A 21722-nucleotide genomic window follows, 5' to 3' on the forward strand; every position below is an offset into this window, starting at 1 on the left:
TCTCTTTGGGGATTCCTGAAGGAAACCGGGAGAGGAAACAAATTTCTCTCCTTGGCCCCACTGTCATTGTGGGAACCAGTGCGGTTCTTGTGGACTGCTGCAGAAACATAAGCAGCATTTTCTGGTTGTTCAATAGCTGTCCATAGAGCAGGTACCTTTGGTAACATTACCTAACACAGTTCTGCTTTCCCCAGAAACCGGAATGAGGAAACTATAGCTTGAATTGCAGCCTTTAGAATTGCTAGTAGGAAAAACTGCCAGAGGATAAATCCACTTGAGTATTTTATTACCCAGAATGCAAGATTGATTCAGTAGTTCAGAGCCAAAATGAACTAATTTGCCTAGAAAGTTGGAATTGCTAATCTGCCTAGAAAACCAAAGTGGAAGTAGGCTATCTGCCTAGGAAGTTGGAGGTGAAGCTGCTTAGAAAGTTGAAATGTGTTTTTGAGTGCAGAGGGTTTGTTATAGAGTGAACTTTTATTACTACTCAGTAGATCTTGTAATTAAAGCTTGATAGTTTCTCTTTTTTGTTCAGCAAATATTTATATTTCTTTGTGTATAAATTAATCCAAGTAATATAGCAGAGCTTTCTTCTATGAACAATCTATAACCATGTTTAAGTATTAATCTGGCTTTTCCGGTGTCATAAGCAATCTAATGGAAATGCATGCAAAATGCATATCATCTGCTCCCCAGTGAAATCTGATTGGAAAGACATGATATTTACATTCATTTTGAGGATCTATAACTCACAAAGTAGGCATGGTAGTCTACTGAATGAAAGAGTCATTCTGTAGCAAATTCATTTGCAGGACTTTTTTTGGGGATTTTTATATCAAGGATGGAACTTCAACTTGTTTTCATTTAAAAAATAGAGTAGGATGGTAATATAAATATTTATCTGAATTCACTTATTCATGGCTTTTGTTTTTGAATTATTGTAGCAAAGATTGAAGCAGATATTTTCAGTTTATAAATTAGGCTTATGTTTGAAAGCTGCCATAAATCTCGGAACCCACTGTGTACCATACTCTAAAGGTGGATTGAAGCCCTGTACTTAATCTTTACTACCTCCTCAGAGTTCTTACTCTTTTGTTGACATTATCAGCTTGTCTGACCCTTATCTCAACAAAACCTCTTACTTATTGGGATTAACTTTCAGGAAGTCCTCTAAAGCCACAATGTTTAATTATCTACCTGGTTCCCAAAGAAGATAAGCAGGCAGAAAACGGCAAGAAATAATCATGTCTGTATAGACTGTGTTTTTAACTTTAGTCAGAAGAAATATTAGTGACATTCTGACTTGGAATTGCTGAACAGGAATGTGAGGCAATAAAACAAGTCAACTAGATATTCAAAATGAAGAGTAAAATGTGACTTCTCTCAATATTAGATATACCCAGTACCATGTGCCATTCAATTATAGTTTAGAAATTTCATCTTTTATTACAAATATTTGAGATATGCATATAGCTGCCTCACTCACTTAATTTGGATAGTAGAGAGATAGGTATTTGCTGCTTCAAATTTGAAAAACTTTTGTGGGTTCTTGGTGCCTTTGATCACACGGAGGTGGAAAAGATTGGCAAGAAGCAGATGATCACCTGGGTCTGCCTTGGAATAGTGTCTGCCCTCCGAAATTTCCATGTCCTCTCTTTTTGGCTTTCACTTTTTACTCTTTGCTCCTTCCACTGTCATTCTTATCTTGTTTTCTTAGACGTATTAGAAAGAGATTGTACTTTCACCCAGGCATAGAGTCATAAGGACGAAAGGTTTGTGAGGTTGATTCTACAAAGACTTTTGTTCTCTGGGGCATTTTCTCTGAAAGCCTGAGAATTGGCCCTGCCGCTCAGTGTGGTTCTGTTCCAGTGGCAACAGCCACTGCCGCCACATGATGGCAGTCAGGTCCCATGCTCCCAGCCTTGCCTCACTTCCACGGTGCCGCTGCCTTTTTTTCCGATACTCACACAAATTTTACTGGCACATACAAGGAGAGTTGAACAAGAATCCCTGTTAAATTTCAAAATAACAGGTTATGGTTTTCAGAACAGTGCTGCTTTAGTTAAACATCCTGCATATTGAACATGTTGCTTCGACTTTCATTTCTGTGTCCCTCTGTGCGCCTTGTGCCCATGTCTCTGGAGGAAGCCTGAAAAACAAGGAAAGAGGCAGAAAAAGGGAGGTCCTGTCTCTGAGAGTGATAGGCTATCGTCTTTAAACTCTGGGGAACATGAAGAATTTCAAGAAATGTTTTTCCAATATCAGTGAGACAGTGTAGAAGAAGCACATGTATTTTGACTCTGTTGCTTGTAGAAGCTCAGATGGTGGAAACCTGGGGAGTCCAGTATGGTGGAATATCGTCATGGTCAATTTGAGGCCCAACTCTTTCCATACAGAAGTGTACTCTTCTGGCCCAGACTAGATCCTAGCCCCAGGCCCGTCTTTTATTACCTTCTAGTGGCAGCACTTTTAGAAATTTCCACCATTAATCACTATTTCTGTTATTGCTTGGAGCTCAATCTAGCTTAAATAAACTTATTTCTGCTATAGCCCTGAACCAAACTAGTTTGCCAAAGATTCACCAGAGAACGGGATAATTGAGACCAGATGTGCTAAGTATCGTGTACTGTAGTTCACAGAATAGTTACTACAGGCTTGGGATATTTCCATTTCCATTATTGTTTTGGAGGAAGAGAAAATGTCTCTTGAAACTTAACGCTTTCACTTTATATGTATTAATGTGGGAAAAGCTTTGGCTTTAAGTTACTAAGATACTGTCTTTTTAGATGATTATGCTGCTCACAGTCTATAACTTTAAAAAAATGAGAGAGAATAAGCAGCAAATACTTGGAGAAGAGACACAAGCAAAGAACTAGACTCTGGAATTATTCAAAGTTTGCACTCCTGTCCACCTGTCCGTGTCAGTGATTTTTGTGGACATCGTCGTCTCTTTGGTACTTGGGTGGGCAAGCTGGATTATAACTACACTGTCAGGACACCAGAGAATTATATCACATAAGGGAAACGTCTCCATTTGAGCAATGCTTACTGTAAGCATGTAACCATTTCCTCCTGGCCAAATGGAGAGCCCATATACACATGACAATACAGATGACAGTACAGGTTTCTGATGCAGACATATACCAGTCATTAAGCTCAGAAGAGAATCTTTCTTAATATGCCCATGCCTTGTCTAGAATACTCAACCCTTATAGAAGAGGTTAATTAAGAGAGAAGTTAATATGCTGTTTGAGACTGTCTTTATAAAATAAGAGGATTAGGTGTGAGTTGAGGGCAAGATACTCTTCCCCCATGCCTGCTAACAGAGACACCTGAAATTAATATACTATTTGTGTAAAAGCATAGGAGTTATGTTGCTATTTAATATAAGAAAAAGCAAAGTCAGGTCCTATATCAACAAAAGGAAGTAAAAAGGGTCAGGGATGGTTATGAAGTACCTAATATATGAAAGGCAGTGTTCACTGCTTTACATACATAGTCTGGTTTAGTTTTCACAATGATCCCTATGAGGAAAATATCTTCCTGATTTTATAGGGAGGATTTGAGGTAGGAAGACAACACGCTTATAGTCACAGATAGTGAGTAGTATACTTTAACCTAGTTCTGTTTAATTCTAGAACTGACCCAAAAGATTTTAAATAGGAAATCAACCCTAGATTTTTTAAAGGATATTTAAATGGCTTACATAGGAAAATGATGTTTATTATTATTATTTTACAATCTGAAATGTACTAAGAAATATGGAAAAATTAAGCTGATATGTATTGATTGACACTTCCTTTTGTATCATGTTTCCTAGCAGGATGCCTTAGTAGGAGGAAGACTGCTTTAAAACAGCCATTCGTTACACGTTATGTCGTAGTCAATTCTTAGTTTATTTCAGTTGGCGATAGAGGGTGCTATACACCTTCTACATTTTTGCACAGAAGCATACATTTCTTTTCCCACTCTTGCCTATTTACAATCATTACCTACCTTACCTACAATGTAGTTAGCTTAATCTTTTGGTTTTAGTGAAGTTCTGGCATGTGCTCTGTTTAAGATATCTCTGAATTTGTGTCAACAATGCAATTTCAGTTCTATTGTATTTCGATGCGAAATAACAGAGTTACATTACTCAGTGGCTTCTGTACAACACAGAAGAGTTTGAATGAACATTGTTTTTATAAATCTAACTAATCTTTTTCTCTGTTAATGACAGAGATTATGCCACTAATATAGACAAGAAGGAAAAGCATTATTTTAGGAGCAAACATTAAATAATGGAAGCACAGGATTTTTAAGTTTTCAAACTCCACGTACTTACTCTACCTGGTTCATGTCCTAAACCCTGACTTTATCATGTTATGTTTCCTAAGTGGTTCTTCATATGAAGACTTTATTGAATGTATTGAAGTTTATGTTTATTTACATGTGTGTATGAAAGTTGCTTTTTTTTTTTTGAGACAGGATCTTACTCTGTTCACATAGGCTGGAGTGCAGTGGCGTGCTGATGGCTCACTGCAGCCTAGACCTCCCAGGCTCAAGTGGTCCTCCCGCCTCAGCCTCCCAAGTAGCTGGGACTACAGGCATGCGCCACCATGCCCAGCTAATTTTTTTCTATTTTTGTAGTGATTAGGTCTCACCATGTTGCCAGGGCTGGTCTTGAACTCCTGGGCTCAAGCAATCCTCCTGCCTCAGCCTCTCAAAGTGTTGGGATTACAGGCACGAGCCACTGTGCCCAGCTGTATGACAGTATTTAAAACACCATTCACACAGAATAACTATTGGTGTGTTTATGAATATGATAGGAAGGAGTTAGGAATCCAAAAGATTGTCAGAAACTTTATCATGAAAGGTGTAGATTATAAATCAGAAGGGAATTATGTTACTGTAGCATCTGCATTCTTAAGGAGCCTGTGTTAGACAGTGTGATTTGGGCTACAAGTAAGCTTCTGTAACAAAATGGGCTGCACGATGAGATGTATTATGTCAGAACACAAGAAGCCCAAAGATATGATCTGTTCAAGGTTGGTGAATTCAGAGGTTTAATGCTGTCATCAAAAAAACTAGTTCCCTTCCATCACTCAGCTCTCCAGTACTCAAGTTTGTCCATCATGATAGCAGTATTTATTATTCACGAATCATGTAAAGGCCTGGGGAAAGACTGTCTTTTACTTTTGTTATTACTTAAGAACTATAGAAAAATTTGTCCAAGAGCTCTCTTAATCCCAGCCAACTCTTCTTTGCTCCCCAGTGACCTCTTAGAGTTGTGTTTCTTTCTCATTCCAAAGCCAAGCTCTGGCCAGGGCGAATGGCTTAAAGACCAGGATTTTTCCCTGGGGCTAGGGAAGGACCTCATGTCTCTTCCAAAGCACACAGTCTTGGATGACTTAATAAAATGGAGTTATGTTAGGAGACATTCTGTGAGAAATGCCTGTTGAGTAGGCAGCCAACATTGTCTCCTAAAAGTTACAGATACCCTACTAGAAAATCAGATAGAGAAGTATGTCCTAGTTTTTGCTTTCTGAGACAAAGGAAAAAAATGCCAGGATTTTTTCCTTTGTAAAAATGAGATTGCTTACTGTTAAGTCTTGTCAATCTGTGTGTGATTAAAGATAATAAAACTATTTTAGATATAGATCACAACTAATTCCGTAATGTCCTCTTGATCAATTACCCAACACATTTCTTTTGTCTAATATGTATTTACCTTGCTTTGGGGTGTGGTGGAGAGGAGATGCAGTCAGGTAGCAGAGGTGTTCGTCTCTGTTTCTTCCTGGTTGGTGTCTGGAGAATTATCAAGCCCACTATTTGTTTTTACAAAATGTGAGGCTAGAACTTGTTGCTAAGGCCTCCCCAGCCATTAAATATTTTTAAAAATTAAAGTTGTCATCTGTAGAACACCAGGCATCTACCTACCTGCCCTATGACACACTGTAACCCTGGGAAGCCTGAGTAATTTCAATGTATGCAGAGTAATTGACCTTCTACCTGAAGGTAGCCTTGTATACATAATTTTAAACTCTTAACTGTTTATGTAAGGTTGTAAAGACTCATCCACTACCTGCTTTGGGCATTCCTATTGTCCTTGTGTTTGTGTATAATAAATAGATGACTTCTGGTATTACCAGGTAACCAAAGCTTTTGTTTTGCCCATCCTCAGAGAGATGCAGGTCAGCTCCTCCAGTACCACAACTTCTGAGAGTCAAGATCCATCTTCTGGGGACCCTGCTGTCAGTGCCCTTCAGCAACAGCTGTTACTGATGGTGGCTCGCAGGACCCAGTCAGAAACCCCACGGGTACGTACATTCCAGAATTGCTGTTTGTGGATGTTCTAGAAACGGGGGATCTTAAAACCTTTTTCCAGGTTGGATTACTTGACAAGTTTAGTCAGCTCTTTCCCTGAATTTTGCATCACTGGGTTGTTGATATATCACTGCAAGGCAGTCTACTGACTGAATGTGAAAGGAAATCAGATAGATAGCAGCTAACCTTGGGTTGATATTAACAGGATTGCCACTGTCTCTGTTGCTTTTCAAATGCATTAGAAATTCATGCACATTGATTTTTGGTTGCAAGGATGCATAAGTCTCACAAGAGCTCACTGGATTAGGTTGCCTTTTTCTCCCATGGTTTGGAAAGTATCTGTTTTTTTTTTTTTAATTTATTATTGCCTTGTATATTAAATATTCAAAGATTCTTAAATATTTGACTTAAAGGGAGACTTTATTCTTGGGGCAAGTGACATTATCATCAAGAGGTCTAAAAATGTGAAGCCTTTCATTATTTTACTAAGAGATAACTTATTAATGTTCATTCATTTATCCAGTCAACCTTTAATGAGACTCTTGGGAGGCAAAGCCAAGGATTCAAAGCCAGAGATAACATGGGAGGTTAGTGAAACACGCAGACATGAAGTTAGAGCTGCAGATTTAATTTTGGGCATTTTGGAGGAGGGGTAATGGGGAAGGCTTCTTAGAAGAAGAAATACTTCGGTTAGGCCTTGAAGAAAGATTGGTTTCCATTGGTACAGACTGAGAGAAGAGGATTGTAGATGGGATGATGTCATGTGAGTGTCAAGTTTCTTTATTTCTGTTTACCTTTTTCCTGGAAATGTTTCAGTTCATTCTAGAAAAGCTCATCTTTGAAAAAATAATATAATTATATATATATATTTTTATGATTGCTTAGCCACATTTTTCCAAAGGATGCTCAACAGTACAATGTGGCTGGCTGCAGTGGCTCACGCCTGTAATCCCAGCACTTTGGGAGGCCAAGGTGGATGGATCACCTGAGGTCTGGAGTTCAAGACCAGCCTGGCCAACATGGCAAGACCCCATCTCTACTAAAAATACAAACATTAGCCTGGCATGGTGGCACGTGCCTGTAATCCCAGCTACTTGGGAGGCTGAGGCACGAGAATTGCTTGAACCCAGGAGGCGGAGGTTGCAATCAGCCGAGGTCGTGCCACTGCACTCCAACCTGGGCAACAGAGCGAGACTCTGTCTCAAACAAACAAACAAACACAAAATACAGCGGGTTGAAATCTATACACCATTACCCAACTGTGCAAAGAAAGTGTGGAGTTACCTTTTAGCTGACCACATATTGCTCTGAGCTCTTATTCCTGTTGATGTGGGGAGTGTAGGGACGACTTAACTTAAAAGTGCCAGTTGCCAGACACAGTGGCTCACGCCTATAATCCCAACACTTTGGGAGGCTGAAGTGGAGGGGCGGTTTGAGCCCAGGAGTTCAAGGCTGCAGTGACCTATGACTGCACCACTGCACTCTAGCCTGGGTGGCAGAGTGAGATCCTCTCTCAAAACAAACAAAAAAAGTGCTAATTAGGGTAACTCAGCCCTTTCAGTCTTGGAGTTTCTGTGTGAACAAGTGTTTAATTTATTCAAAGAATCAGTGTTTTGGGACTGTTTATTCTCTTCTCTTTGATGTATTCAGGCTCTCCTTCTCCTCCTTTCCAGGGCCTCTGTGTGTTAGGGATAGGATTCCTAAACCTGTGGGTGGAAGTGGACCAGGGAGGGGCACTTCCGAGGAGGGGAGCATCCCCTTAGTCCAGTCACCGGGTGTATCGTGTGTTGTACCTGCCTGGTTCGGGTGAGGTGCTGGATCTGCCACTGACTGACCACCGGAGACCCTACCATTTGCCCTAGCTGTGTTCTGCACACACCATCAGCCTGTACGAGGTCTGTGAGCTCTGCCCAGCCCCACCCCCAGCTGCCAGTATGTAGTTCTCACCACAGCCCTAGTATGTGGGGGCCCTGTGGAATACGGGCTTTCCTGAGGAACTTGCATTTTCACCTGAGATAAGCCCAGAAGCGCTAACTCCCTACCACTCTCCAGAACTTTAGTGTTGAACCTTCAAGAAGGTTCCATGAAAGTATCAGGATAGCTTGGGAAGACATGAATGCCATTGATTTCATGAGTAAAAGAGCTAGAGGAAACTAGAAACTTTAGATTATCAAAGGTATACATCCATTGATTTAATATCTCAAAAATATCCCGGTTAGAGCAGAAACTTGAAAATAAGTAAATACTGCAAGAATAAATCAGAAACATTCCTGCCATTCCTTATTTTACATTTGTAATCCCATAAATGTCACGATGATGCATAAAAACTCAACTCATCTGTGGTGTTTTATTGTTAGACACTTAACCAAATTCATTGCTTCAACCATTTAAACTTACTTTAAGTAAAAATTTTTAAAGTTCTATATTCTATTATATATGGGTATGGAAGAGGAAAAACGAAGATTGCTAACCAGGCTCATGTTTAGACGCTAAGAAAATATTTACAAAGTCTCATATTGGGAAAAAAAATGTAGTTCTACTATTTGATTTCTAAATATAATTGATATCACCAGGAAATTAAATTAGGTTTCGGCCACAAAATAAAAATTAAATAGGTTTTCTGGTCATTATCCAACAAATATTTGCTGCAGGCTGGCTATGCCAGCAGCTCTGTGCTAGAAGCTTGGTATACAATGGTGAAAAGACTCAGTCCCTGCCTACAAGAAGTTTAACAGCCAGCCAACCAGTTCAACTCTATACAACAGAAATTCTGATTAGAATAGGCTCTGGTGGTGTGGGACACAGGAGAAGCTCCAGGCCAGGAAATAGGGGATCAGAGAGGCTTCCTCAGCAAGGTGACACCTCAGCTGAAATGTGGAGGATGAGTTAGAGTTAACCAAATAAAAGGAGATAAGAATATCTAGACAGAGAAACAACCTGGCCAAAGGGGCCTGGAGGTGAGCCTGAAAGCAGGTGTGCTCAGTGTTACCGGAGCCTGGAGGCACAGGGGAGCTGTTTCTCAGAAGAGACTAGCAAAAGTAAGCAGGAGATAAGGCTCTGAAGACAAGACTTTAATCCCCTCCTTCCCCCATCCTCCCTGCCTCTCTCCTTCAAGTGCAGCACATGAGCTCTGGGAGTGCTTCCCCGCAACTTTCTGCAAGCTCTTTCTAGCAAAGGACAGAATTCTGCAGGCTCTAATGGGCGGGTGGTCAGGAGGTGAGCCAAGGCCAGAGGAAGACTTGTCTGAAAGTCCTCCCTGGTACAAATACAGTATGTGTGTAGGGAATGAAGTATCCCCAAAAGGGGAGCTCCTAGGAAGGGCTGTCAATTTTATGAAGGGCTGGTCACTTAAAAAATATATATATACACACACACACACAAAGGAGAAGAGGAGGTTATTTTTCATCATCATAGCTGTAGAGTTTAGCTCTCAAGCACAAAGGGAGGGGCAGAGCTTGGGGCATGGTTGGAACTGGTGAAAACCTGTTGTTTGAACTCAAGATTGGCATTCAGGGGTTTTGAATATTGCCAATTAAAAATGTTGCATGAATCCATGTTATAAACTGGTACTTTTCTGTCACTGAGTTTATCCATCATCTGCTTCTAACCCCACAGAGTATATTCTGTAGACTCATTACCATGGTTTTTAAAATCTTACATTGTCCCTGTATATTATGGGCCAGTACCTGAGTAATCACCTTGAAGCATTTTGTTTATTACACTGATGGTTGAGAGGCAGGTGCAGTCTACCCAAGGGCAGCATAGGATCTGTAGGAATACGGCATTTTCCGCTTCCATTTACTCTCACCTGGATATGGTCTCCAACTCATTCAGCTTGTCTTACATTAAAAAATGAGATAGTATTGTATGTGAAAGTGTTTTGTAAACTCTAAAGCTCTATGCAAGTCTATGATAGTGGCGTTATTATTATTATTATCATTATGGATAGCATGAAGGTCAAGCATTGCATTGGTCCTAAACTGATGAGAATTGGTGAGAATTGCAAAGATGAGCACAGTACTAGGCCTGGCTGACCGTTATTCTAGGTAGATATAAAGGTAGCATTTACATCACAATTTACTATCATTAAAACATTAACAAGAACTTATAAAAATATTGGCATTTACTAAAAGATGAAACAGTTGAAATAATTATAGAGATGAAAAAGAGGAGACATCAATTATAATATCGTAACATTTATTTTTCATCATATATATTCATTTATTTGAAAGTATATTAATATTTTAAAAAGAAAAAGTAACATTTGCATCTTTTTCATTTATCATGTTCAGAAGTTCATTTAAATACGGATGCTCCTCAACTTAGAATGGGTTTATGTCCCTATAAATCCATCATAAATTGAAAATATCGTAAGTTGAAAATGCATTTAATACATCTAACCTACTGAATATCATAGCTTACCCTGGCCTGCCTTAAACATGCTCAGAACACTTACATTAGCCAACAGTTGGGCAAAATCATCAAATACAAAGCCTATTTTGTAATGAAGTATTGAATATCTCATATCATTTATTGATGTTCTACTGAATGCTTATCACTTTCACAGTATTGTAAAGTTAAAAAATCATAAAGTTGAACCATTGTAAGTCAGAGACTATCTGTAATAGGTTTAGAATCTACATGATTTGTTATGAATTTTGGCTGCTAAACATAGCCACTGTTGTAATAGGATAATTCTACTTTTAAAAAATATGTTTTATCCCTCAAAGTTTTGTTCACATCCAGATATAATTCACATTCCACTTGTATGTTTTGAACACAAGTTATGGGCATGGCACTGGGCTAGGTACTCTCATATTTGATGTCATTTTGTCTTTAAGAGAAGTCTTCAGGTTAGGCATTATTTCATCTGGGGGTTGAATATCTAAGGAAACTGCAGTGCAGAGAGTACAGGAAATTGGGGCATTGAAGGGACCCTGACCTAGTGTTCCTTCCTAGTTGTCCTTTTGTCACTATTAGGGTCTCCAATGCTCACATCCTCCTTGGCAGCCACTGCTGTGATTTCTCAAAATTCTACTTCTGACACCAGAGTCCCTACCAACCCTGCCTTCCCAGTGCTGAGTTTGATAGCTGTTAGGAGTTACACGTAGTTCCCCAAAGGACCACTTTTTCTTCTGTCTACTGTTCACTCTTCTACTCCTTCTCCCTTTCCCCTGCCCTTTCAGATAAAATCTACAGATACCTTCTGAGAACCTGAGAACCTCTAATTATTTTCAATATCCGCCCCCCAAGAAAAGAGGCCAATAATTTAAAACCATCTGTGCCTTTTCTGACTTTGGGGAGGTTCCACAGAGCTGATCACTTACTCTCTTTCACATAACAGGGCCTGTTATCTGTTTTAGTTTTTATTAGATATGGTTCATTCTCAAAATCACAAATCTGACTTTAAGTTTGTTTTAAATAACTTTTTATTTGTAACCCATTATTCCTCATCTTATTTTTGCCAGTTTCTATTATCTAGTTTGCTTTTCAAATTTGTGTTGTTAACTTGTTCTCTCACAATGAGACTATATGTATTGTCTCTTGAACTCTATTTGTTTTGCTGTGAAGATAGCTTTCTCTTTACTGATGAGCACTGCTTGATGTGTTGATTCACCTGGGCCCCCTTAAGCACGATTGTAGAAAGAGCCCAGACTTTGGCTTCCAGCAAATCTCTTCCTAATCTAGGACCTTGGACCAGTGGCCTAATCTCTCAGAGCCTCAATTTCTTTTAGGAAACTGAGCTATTGTGATCTTTTAAGGATTAGAGATAATATATGGCAAAATTTTGACTTTAGTAGTTGGTGGCAATTACTAATATCATCAAAAACTCTTATTTGTTTTCTGGAACTCTTGAAAGTAGCATTATTTGAACAGTAGAATTTCTCAGGTATATCAGAAGACATAGTCTTTTATTCTTAGATTTCAAAAATTCCACCAAAAATATTTCTAAAAGGTACACTATCCTTCCCTGCCTTCTTAAGAAGAATATACTGATAATAATGTAAGTTGTTCTTGATAATTCAAATTCATTAAATGAACATTGGATATTATGATATAAACACTAATCCATATGGGGAGTGTGTGTAAATGCAATTATCTTGTTTTTTAAAAAGAACCTAAGTTCAACTTTTATCCTTTCCTTTGTCCTCCCTTTTCCTAAGCTCTTTCTCAGAATAATAGAATTAAACTTGCAGGCCCGACTTACTGGGCAATGGACAGATGGTAAAATTTGCTTTCTTGGAGAGTTCTGCAGTGGCATTTAATGAAGCAGCTGCACTGCCCTCATGCAAGCCAGGCACCTTGACATCAGTGACTTCCCCTATTCTTTGGCAAGGCTTAATGAATCAGAGACATAAACATCTTTTTTTGGTCAGTTTGTCCATGCATTCATTTTTTTTTCATTATTTAGATCACTTATAGTGAAAGATAAAAGTGATGAATATGAAACTCCTTCTCAGACTCCACTGAGGTCCTCACTTACGTGAGCCCCTTAATTGCTGATGCAGTCCAGGGAATGCCCAAGACCCCTTTACTCCATGCCTTCTCCCAGGATGTCAGTCCTACACTCTCTCGTGACTCACTTCTCTCTCCATACACAGACACAGATGTAGATACGTTTATGCATGTGTGATGATGTTATCATGACTGGTTTGCTTGCCTATTCCCAGAAATTTCTAAACCTCTGTAAGGTAGAAACTCTCTCTTGTTATGTTTTCAATTTTCAACATATATTACATATAGCATTTTGTTTATATAACCTACACAATAACGATTTTGTTCGATGAGTGAAAACACGAATGATATTAAAATGATTAGAAATATTTGAATTTGAATTTGGTACCAGAAAATAGGCCAAGAATAATTGTTGTTACTCACCAAAACATGTAGCTCTGGGCTTCTTTGATATCTAAGGCAAAAAATGAAATTTTTCTCATAAAAGAAGTGAAATAATTTCTTTTTTCATTAATTTTTGAAGAGGTTTTTTTTTTTTTAAGCAAGGATTTTCATTTAAACAGCAATAAACAGCACAGTATGCTGGAATCTTTAATAAGTTTTTAAAAAGATGCAGTCATAGTCTTCATGTAATTTTTTACATACTGACCTTTCCTAACAGCTAAGGGTATCGTATGAAACCCCACTTTAAGAAGGCATTTTTCTTCCTATTGGAAGGGATGCTCTCGTCTTAGCTGTTGCTTACCCTTGACCTGTTTATGCCTCATACATGGATTCTTACATAACAAGGACAGTAAACCATGGGCTCCTGTGCACCTAATTCTTATTTATACTCTTTGTCCATGTGGCTTCAAGGAGTCCTTTTACTCCCTTGTGGGGGGAGGTTTGCTATAAACCACAAGTTCATCATCATGCAAAGAAGCTGTTCCTGCTGAGATTACACCAGACAGTTTCCGCAAAGCTCTCTTCTGTGTTGAAATAGAATTCCAGGCACAAGTAGCACTTATAATCTCAACTTTCCTGTTATCATTCAGTCCAACTCATCCTGTATATTGCCTTCATGATAGATCAACTTTCCCTTCAGATGCCTTTTGCATTAATATTTGATATCTGGAATAACTCCATTTTCCATAGGCTGAGTAAGCAGATTAGCATCTGGAAATGGAGAGATGGTAAAATTTGCTTTCTTGGAGAGTCCTGCTGTGGCCTATAATGAATGCATGCCAGGCACTTTGACATCAGTGACTTCCCCTAAGTTAGGAAAAAAGTTGTGCAGTCTGCCCATGTATAACCTTGTGCTTTGTAAGCCAAAGACAAATGTAGAAGTCCTTTAAAAGCCAATGTCACCTCCACCGCTGCTCTTTGTCCCATACTCATCCCTGTCTTGTCTTTGCCCTTCTTTTTAATCTCGTCTGTCTTATGTTTATCAGCCTAGAGGAAATCATAACCTTAAATCCATGTTGGAAAAATGCAAGGCAAAACCAAACAAAAATACGATTAGAATAATCCAGCAATTCTATTTCTGAGTGTATGTCCAAAAGAATTGAAAGCAGGAGCTCGAAGAGATATTTGCACACCTGTGCTCCTAGCAGCACTATTCACAATAGCCAAAGGGTGGAAGCAACTTCAATATCCATTGACAGATGAGTGGATTAACAAAACGTGATACATACATACAAGGAGTATTATTCAGCCTTAAAAAGAAAGGAAATTCTGACACATGCTACAACATGGATGAAGCTTAAGGACACTATGCCGAGTGGAATAAGCCATTCAGAAAAAGGTTCAACTACTATATGATCTCACTTACATAAGGTACCTAAAGGTGGTTACCAGAGGCTGGGGAGAGGGTAAATGGGGAGTTGGGGAGTTGCTAAACAGGTATAGGGTTTCAGTTTTGCAGGATGAAAGGTTCCAGAGATCTGTTGCACAACAATGTGAATATCGTTAACACTATTGAACTTTACACTTAAAACGGTTATGATGGTAAATTTTATGATATTTGTTTTTCACCCACAATTAAAGATCTATAGAGGTTAGAAATAGAAGCTCTGCAGGGGGCTGGGGTATCTAGAGAAGGCTTAAGATAGTAGCAAGAAGTGACAAGCAAATGATCAAACAGTGAAGGAGGAACTGCATGGGAGCTTTGGTTTTAACAGCTTCTGTACACGGAGAACAGGAGACAAAACACAGGTGGGATGTCCAATAGGAGGCTCCCCACTTCATCTGGGACCTCACTGTTAGGATTAACTAAACACATTCTATTACCAACATCTTCACTAGGGGGACTGCATGGAAAACTGTGTGTTCCCAACCTTGTTCCAGGCTCCTAAGAATCCCTCATTAAGTATTTGATAGACCAATCAATGAAGACTAATTGTTTTTTTCAAACTTGAATTCTTTTCCACTGAATTAGAGCTAATAAGAGATGAATTAGGGGTTAAAACTTTTACTATCTGGGTCTAAATTCTCCACATTTTAGTTTTAATCATTTAGATTTTTTCAATAAATATTTCAGTTTTTCTTATAGCAGGCTTCACCAATAACCTATATATTGCCAATGAAAATCTTTTTACTCTTAGTACAATTTGAATATGTATCTCAACATTAACACACTTTTCAGAAATGAAGTCATTTAAGATCTTTTATTGAATTCCTGCTTCTCATAAGAACTATTTTTATAGCAGTTTCTTGGCCTTAATGAGCAGTAGCATTTTGATGTGATGAGTAGCATAATTTTAATCGTACATTGTAAAGGAATTGAAGTATGTTGGTAAGAAAAGCCCTTTTTTGTTGATCATTATCCTTTTCTTAGAGTATTTATTTTAAATGAAATATGTTGGTTTACATATCAGAATTTGAACATCTGCTTTTTGTATTTTTTAATTATGGTGTATATGTATACATATATTTGTGGCCATGACATGACAACATGAAACCCTTTTTTCTGTTGTTTCTTTTGGTATCTAAAAGCATGTGAGTCAGGATCTGGAAGCCTCGTCATGTTCTTCAACACAAGGAAAATTTAATCGAGAGCAGTTTTACAAATTTATCGTTTTCCCTGGCAAGTGGATTAAAGTCTGGTACGATCGACTGACCTTGCTGGCATTACTTGATCGGTAAGCCACTGAGCATGCACACGTGCTGTAGGAAGGCACACCGGGGACGTGACAGTGCCCGCTGCATGCTTTCAAAGAGAAAATTGTCACTTGCCTATTTTCAAGTTGTACGCTTCCTTTGCTGACAACCCAAAGTTAAAGCAATAAGACCCTGACGACTTAACAAATTGTAGTTTAGCAGTTACAATGAGAAATAAGAGAGTTACAATAAGTAACGTATTAATAATAAATTCACGTATTAATTAATAATAAGAGATAATGAGAAATAATAAGTTACAATAAGAAATAAGAAATGATTTGTATTTAAGGTTCGTTTGGGCACAGTAGCATGCTTTGGTGTACTCATGTCTTGCCCCATTTTTGTGGAAAAGCTTGGGGCCCATCTGTAGCACAGGGCCTGGCTTGACTGGGTGTGGGCATGGGGAGAGGAGGGAAGTTGAAGTAGGGTGATTTCTGCCTCTTTCCCGGACACCTTGGATTCTTATTGCTCACTTGTATCTGATGTACACTCGCTTGAATTTTAATTTTTCCTTCTTATTGCTCACTTGTATCTGATGTACACTCGCTTGAATTTTAATTTTTCCTTTAATCTCCTTTCCTCTTTCTCATCTCTTCCTACCACAGTTCCATACAGCAAAATGTTGTGGGGTTGTACCTGTGGTTACTGGGTAGGGAGAAAGAGGAGGAGAAGTTAAGGTTAGTTAAAACATGATGGAGGCTGGGCATGGTGGCTCACGCCTGTAATCCCAGCACTTTGGGAGGCTGAGGGGGGCAGATCACCTGAGGTCAGGAGTTCAAGACCAGCCTGACCAACATAGTGAAATCCCATCTCTACTAAAAATACAAAAATTAGCTGGGTGTGGTGGTGCATGCCTGTAGTTCCAGCTACTCAGGAGGCTGAGGCTAGAGAATTGCTTGAACCCAGGAGGCGGAGGCTGCAGTGAGCCGAGATTGTGCCACTGCACTCCAGCCTGCTCAACAAGAGCAAAACTTAATCTCCCCTGCAACCCAGAAAAAAGAAAACATGATGAAGATGGGCCTAAGGAGTGGGGGCTTCTCATTTGTATCTTTTCCTACCTCAAAATTTGCACATAACAGTTTATGATGTTGAAGGGCTGAGTAGCACTGACTACATGGTTGGCTTGAAAATTTCAGATGCTATTACTAATGCTGCCATAAGCAATTGCTGAGTTTCACAGTTTAATGCCAGCCCTTGGGGGCAGTGGAAAAACTGGTTGCCTGTCTTGTTGTCATTGGTCCCCCAGTGACTGGTTGTTATAGTAATGTCTTAAATAGTGTGATCACATATGAAAAAAACTATAGTCATGCAAAATTACAACAGTAAATTTCAGGACCCACAAGTCAGGGAATGGAATGATAATGGTTTTGCTAACAACACTATGTTACCCAAGGGGCACACACTTAGAAGGAACATTTAATACTTAACTAAAAATCCAAGATAGTATATTCTGGTAAATGAGGCATTTTTGAAATATTAATTATTTTCTGTTAAAAAGAAATTATTGAAAGTTGGACTAGCTTGCATTAACCCTTCATGTCAAAACAAAAATAAATATATCTATAGATTTGTTTGTTATTTTTAAATCTACTTGGTGACAAACAATTCAATGGAAATCCATTGGAGGTCTAAGAAGGATGATGAGAATGACCGCACTTTTTAAAAGCTTATGTTTTTATTATTTTAATCACCTTTCTGGCAAGTCACAATCAGTTTTTAAATGTTGTGCTTAGGGATGACCTAGCAATAGCACCATTCCCTTATCCATAGATCCTTCAGCTGGTTGGGGAATCCCTGGACTCAAGTCAGCCTTGGGAATTAAACCCGGTCCCTACTACTTATTAGTGCTGTGAGCTTAGGATGGCTATGAAACCTTTCAGTGCATCCGTTTCCTATCTGTTAAATGGGTATAATCTACACACAGGGAGGTTGTAAAGATTAAATTAATTTAGTCATTGAAAGAGTTCTTTAAATATTAGTGGCTCCTATTATTATTATTATTACTTGGAATGTGGCCAAGCTCCCAGAAAGAAGAAAAATTAAAAATAAATAAAATTAGGATAGCCAAAGTAGATGTCAAATCCAGACACTAAAACTTAGACTGTTAGTTCATAGGCAACATCCCTTTTTTTTTTTAATCTTTAAGTTCTGGGATACATGGGCAGAACGTGCAGGTTTGTTACACAGGTATACATGTGCCATGGTGGTTTGCTGCACCTATCAACTCATCATCTAGGTTTTAAGCCCCACATTCATTAGGTATTTGTCCTGATGCTCTCCCTCCCCTTGCCCCCCAGACCCTGACAGGCCCCGATGTGTGATGTTCTCCCCTCTGTGTCCATGTGTTCTCATTGTTCAACTCCCACTTATGAGTGAGACTATGTGGTGTTTGGTTTTCTGTTCCTGTGTTAGTTTGCTGAGAATGAGGCAACATCACTTTTAATTCAGAGCCATATAAGCCTACCTAAAGTCATCAGTTAGCAGGATTGGTGATCTGGTTTTATAGTTTAGAGTCAATTAAAATAAGGAAAGGGACTACATGAACTCACAGCTCACAGTGAGGAAGGAGGAAGAAACCCAAAATACTGACCTAGAAAAACTGAGCTGTTTGGGACCTTTGCAAGGAGAGCATAATCCCCAAACAGGACTGCGGGTCAGAATCATTGGGGAAGCTGGGTAAAAATGCATAATATGCGTAATAAAAACAAACTGTAAGAGCTAGGCAGGAAGCGGAAGAAAGCAGTGGGTAACAAGCACTAAAATTGCACTAATCATTGCTATAAACTCCCATAGATTAAGTCATTCTGCCTGACATTCTTCAAGAGAGTCAGGCTGTTCTTCCTTAAAAATGTTTTCTTTGTCTTTGGGCAGTAGTTTCATGGTTCCTGCCATTGCAGGCCTAGCTATTTGCCTGCAGTTCTCCACCTATTCTACTCAGATGTTTCTGGACTTGTCCTATTCTCCTTACTTATATTCTCTTATTTCATATCTTGCCATTACCCTTTCCTGCAAAATACTGAGGGTTTATTTTCATTTATCTAGTCAATCAGGTCGGCATCTGAAATAAGAAGTTGCCCTTCTGTGCATCATTTTAACATTTCATTCATTCAACAAATATTAACCAAAGCACCTGTTCCATGCTAGGATCTGTACTGGGCACTGGGTATGGAATGATAAATAAAACAGCCATTGTCTCTGCCCTCATGGAACTTGCTTTCTACTGGGAGAGGAGAGAAAACTGTAATAGGTGCCATGAAGGAAACACGTAAAGGCCTGAGATAGAGAGACCTGAGAGGGAAGGGCACTGATGCTCGAACTGGTGGTTGGCAAAGGCTTTTCTGAGGAGGATACATACAAACTGAGATATAAAATGAGAGGTAACTAGCTATATGACAAGTAAAGAGGAAATCATTCATGCTTCTCAAACTAAACCAATTGTCATCATTGTTATCATGAGAACACACACTTATAGCTCTCATCCTTAAAAATCCTGTCTTAAAACCATCATTCTCAGCAAACTAACACAGGAACAGAAAACCAAACACCGCATGTTCTCACTCATAAGTGGGAGTTGAACAATGAGAACACATGGACACAGGGAGGCAAACATCACACACCGGGGCCTGTCAGGGATTGGGGGACAAGGGGAGGGAGAGCATTAGGACAAATAGCTAATGCATGCGGGGCTGAAAACCTAGATGACGGGTTGATGGGTGCAGCAAACCACCATGGCACATGTATACCTATGTAACAAACCTGCACGTTCTGCACATGTATCCCAGAACTTAAAGTATTTTTTTTAAAAATCCTGTCTTACCCCACTTTTTTACCAGCCACTGTCCTGTTTCTCTGCTCCTCTTTGCAGCAAAACTCCTTGAAGGGTTGCCTGTGTTTGTTTCCATTTGCTCTTCTTTCATTCTCTAATAATCCTGTCCTATTCAGGCTTCCCCAACCCCAAAACTCCATTGAACCTGCCCTTGTCAGGGTCACCATTGATTCCATCTTTTTCTTCTCACGTTGCTAGACTCATTTGGAGTGTTTGACAGAGTTAATTTCTCCTCCTGCCTGGTAGAGATTCTCTTGGTTTCCAGGACTCAGCATTCTCTTGGTTTTCCTTCTGCCTTGCTCGTCACTGCTACATAGGAAGGGAAGATTTACAGGTTTTTCTGCCTCCTGACCCTTTAATGTTGAAGTTCCCAGTGGCTGCAAAGCTCTTGGTCTCCATTCTTTCTCTATCTGCCCTCCTTTCTTTGGTGATGGCATTCAGTCTCATGGCTTTTAATATGCCAATGACACTCGGATTTATATCACCAACTTAGACTCATCTCCAGAATTCCAGACTTGTATATCTAACTACCAAGTTGACATCTCATGATATCAGGATGACATCTCACATCCAAGACGGAGCTCTTCATCTCAGCCTCACCCAAGCCTGCTCCACTTGTGGTCTTCTCCATCTCAGGTGATGACAACTCCATCCTTCTGGTTTCTCTGCTTAAATATCTTGGAGTCGTCCTTGAGTTTTCTTTCCTTTCACATCTGCATTCAGTCTCTTACAGGAAGTTATTTTCACTGTTCCTCCCAAGTGGATCTACTGCATCTTTTCAGTGTTAATGTGACCACCTGGTCTGAGCCGTTTCATCTTTCATCTGGTTACTGCAATAGCATCTTCCCTCCTTCTATCCATTCATTCTCTTTGTATAGTATTTTTTATTTTTATTTATTTATTTATTTATTTTTCACTTCTCACGTTACTAGACTCATTTGCCTAGACTGTTGTCTAGGCTGGTCACAAAATCCTGGGCTCAAACGATCCTCCTGCCCCAGCCTCCCAAGTAGCTGGGATCACAGGTGCCCATCGTGCTCAGCCCCTGTACACTATTCTTAACCCAACACAATATGGCTTTTCAACATCACTGCTTTGCTGACCGCCCAGCAACGGCTCCCCATTGTTTATTGTGGCATTATTCACAATAGCAAAGACTTGGAACCAACCCAAATGTCCAACAATGATAGACTGGATTAAGAAAATGTGGCACATATACACCATGGACTACTATGCAGCCATAAAAAAGGATGAGTTCATGTCCTTTGTAGGGACATGGATGAAATTGGAAATCATCATTCTCAGTAGACTATCACAAGAACAAAAAACCAAACACCGCATATTCTCACTCATAGGTGGGAATTGAACAATGAGAACACATGGACACAGGAAGGGGAACTTCACACTCTGGGGACTGTTGTGGGGTGGGGGGAGGGGGGAGGGATAGCATTGGGAGATACACCTAATGCTGGATGACGAGTTAGTGGGTGCAGCGCAGCAGCATGGCACATGTATACATATGTAACTAACTTGCACATTGCGCACATGTACCCTAAAACCTAAAGTATAATAATAATATTAATTAATTAATTAATTAATTAATTAATTAATTTTTTTAAAAAAAGAAAATCAAAGTGCTCACAATGCCCTCAAGTCCCCCATGCTGTAGCCACTAATTTGCTTTCTGGCCTGATCTCCCACTATCCCTGTGGACTTTTCTCCATCCATACTGGCCTTCCTTTTGTCTTTCAAGCACGCCAGGCAATCCTCCAGCTTAAGACCTTTGTACTGGCAGTTCCTGTGCATGGAACATTCGTCTCCCATACGTTTGCAGTGCCAACTCCCTCACCTTTTCTCTCGCCTGGTTCTATTCTTTTTTCTGTTGCATTTATGTTTATATATTGTATATTTTATTGAACTTTTTTGTTGATACTTACTTATGGCACCACTCACAGGAAAGGAAGCTCCCATCTCTTTTGTTCACTGATGTCAG

At 39.4% G+C, this 21722-nt stretch overlaps 1 protein-coding gene across 3 annotated transcripts in view; it reads left to right on the forward strand.

Moving 5' to 3' along the window:
• The window catches only part of PCNX2 (pecanex 2), a 327055-nt gene that overhangs the window by 52253 nt on the left and 253080 nt on the right, over positions 1-21722 (forward strand). For 2 of the 3 annotated variants that reach the window (XM_009232501.4, XM_054561349.2), the window contains exons 9-10: positions 6167-6302; positions 15739-15884. In XM_009232501.4, the coding sequence (XP_009230776.3) occupies positions 6167-6302; positions 15739-15884 (282 nt within the window). The remainder of the gene's footprint in view (positions 1-6166; positions 6303-15738; positions 15885-21722) is intronic. The other variant, XM_054561362.2, reaches the window with a different exon arrangement.

Source organism: Pongo abelii, chromosome 1 (assembly GCF_028885655.2).
Source record: "Pongo abelii isolate AG06213 chromosome 1, NHGRI_mPonAbe1-v2.0_pri, whole genome shotgun sequence".
NCBI classification, from domain to species: domain Eukaryota; kingdom Metazoa; phylum Chordata; class Mammalia; order Primates; family Hominidae; genus Pongo; species Pongo abelii.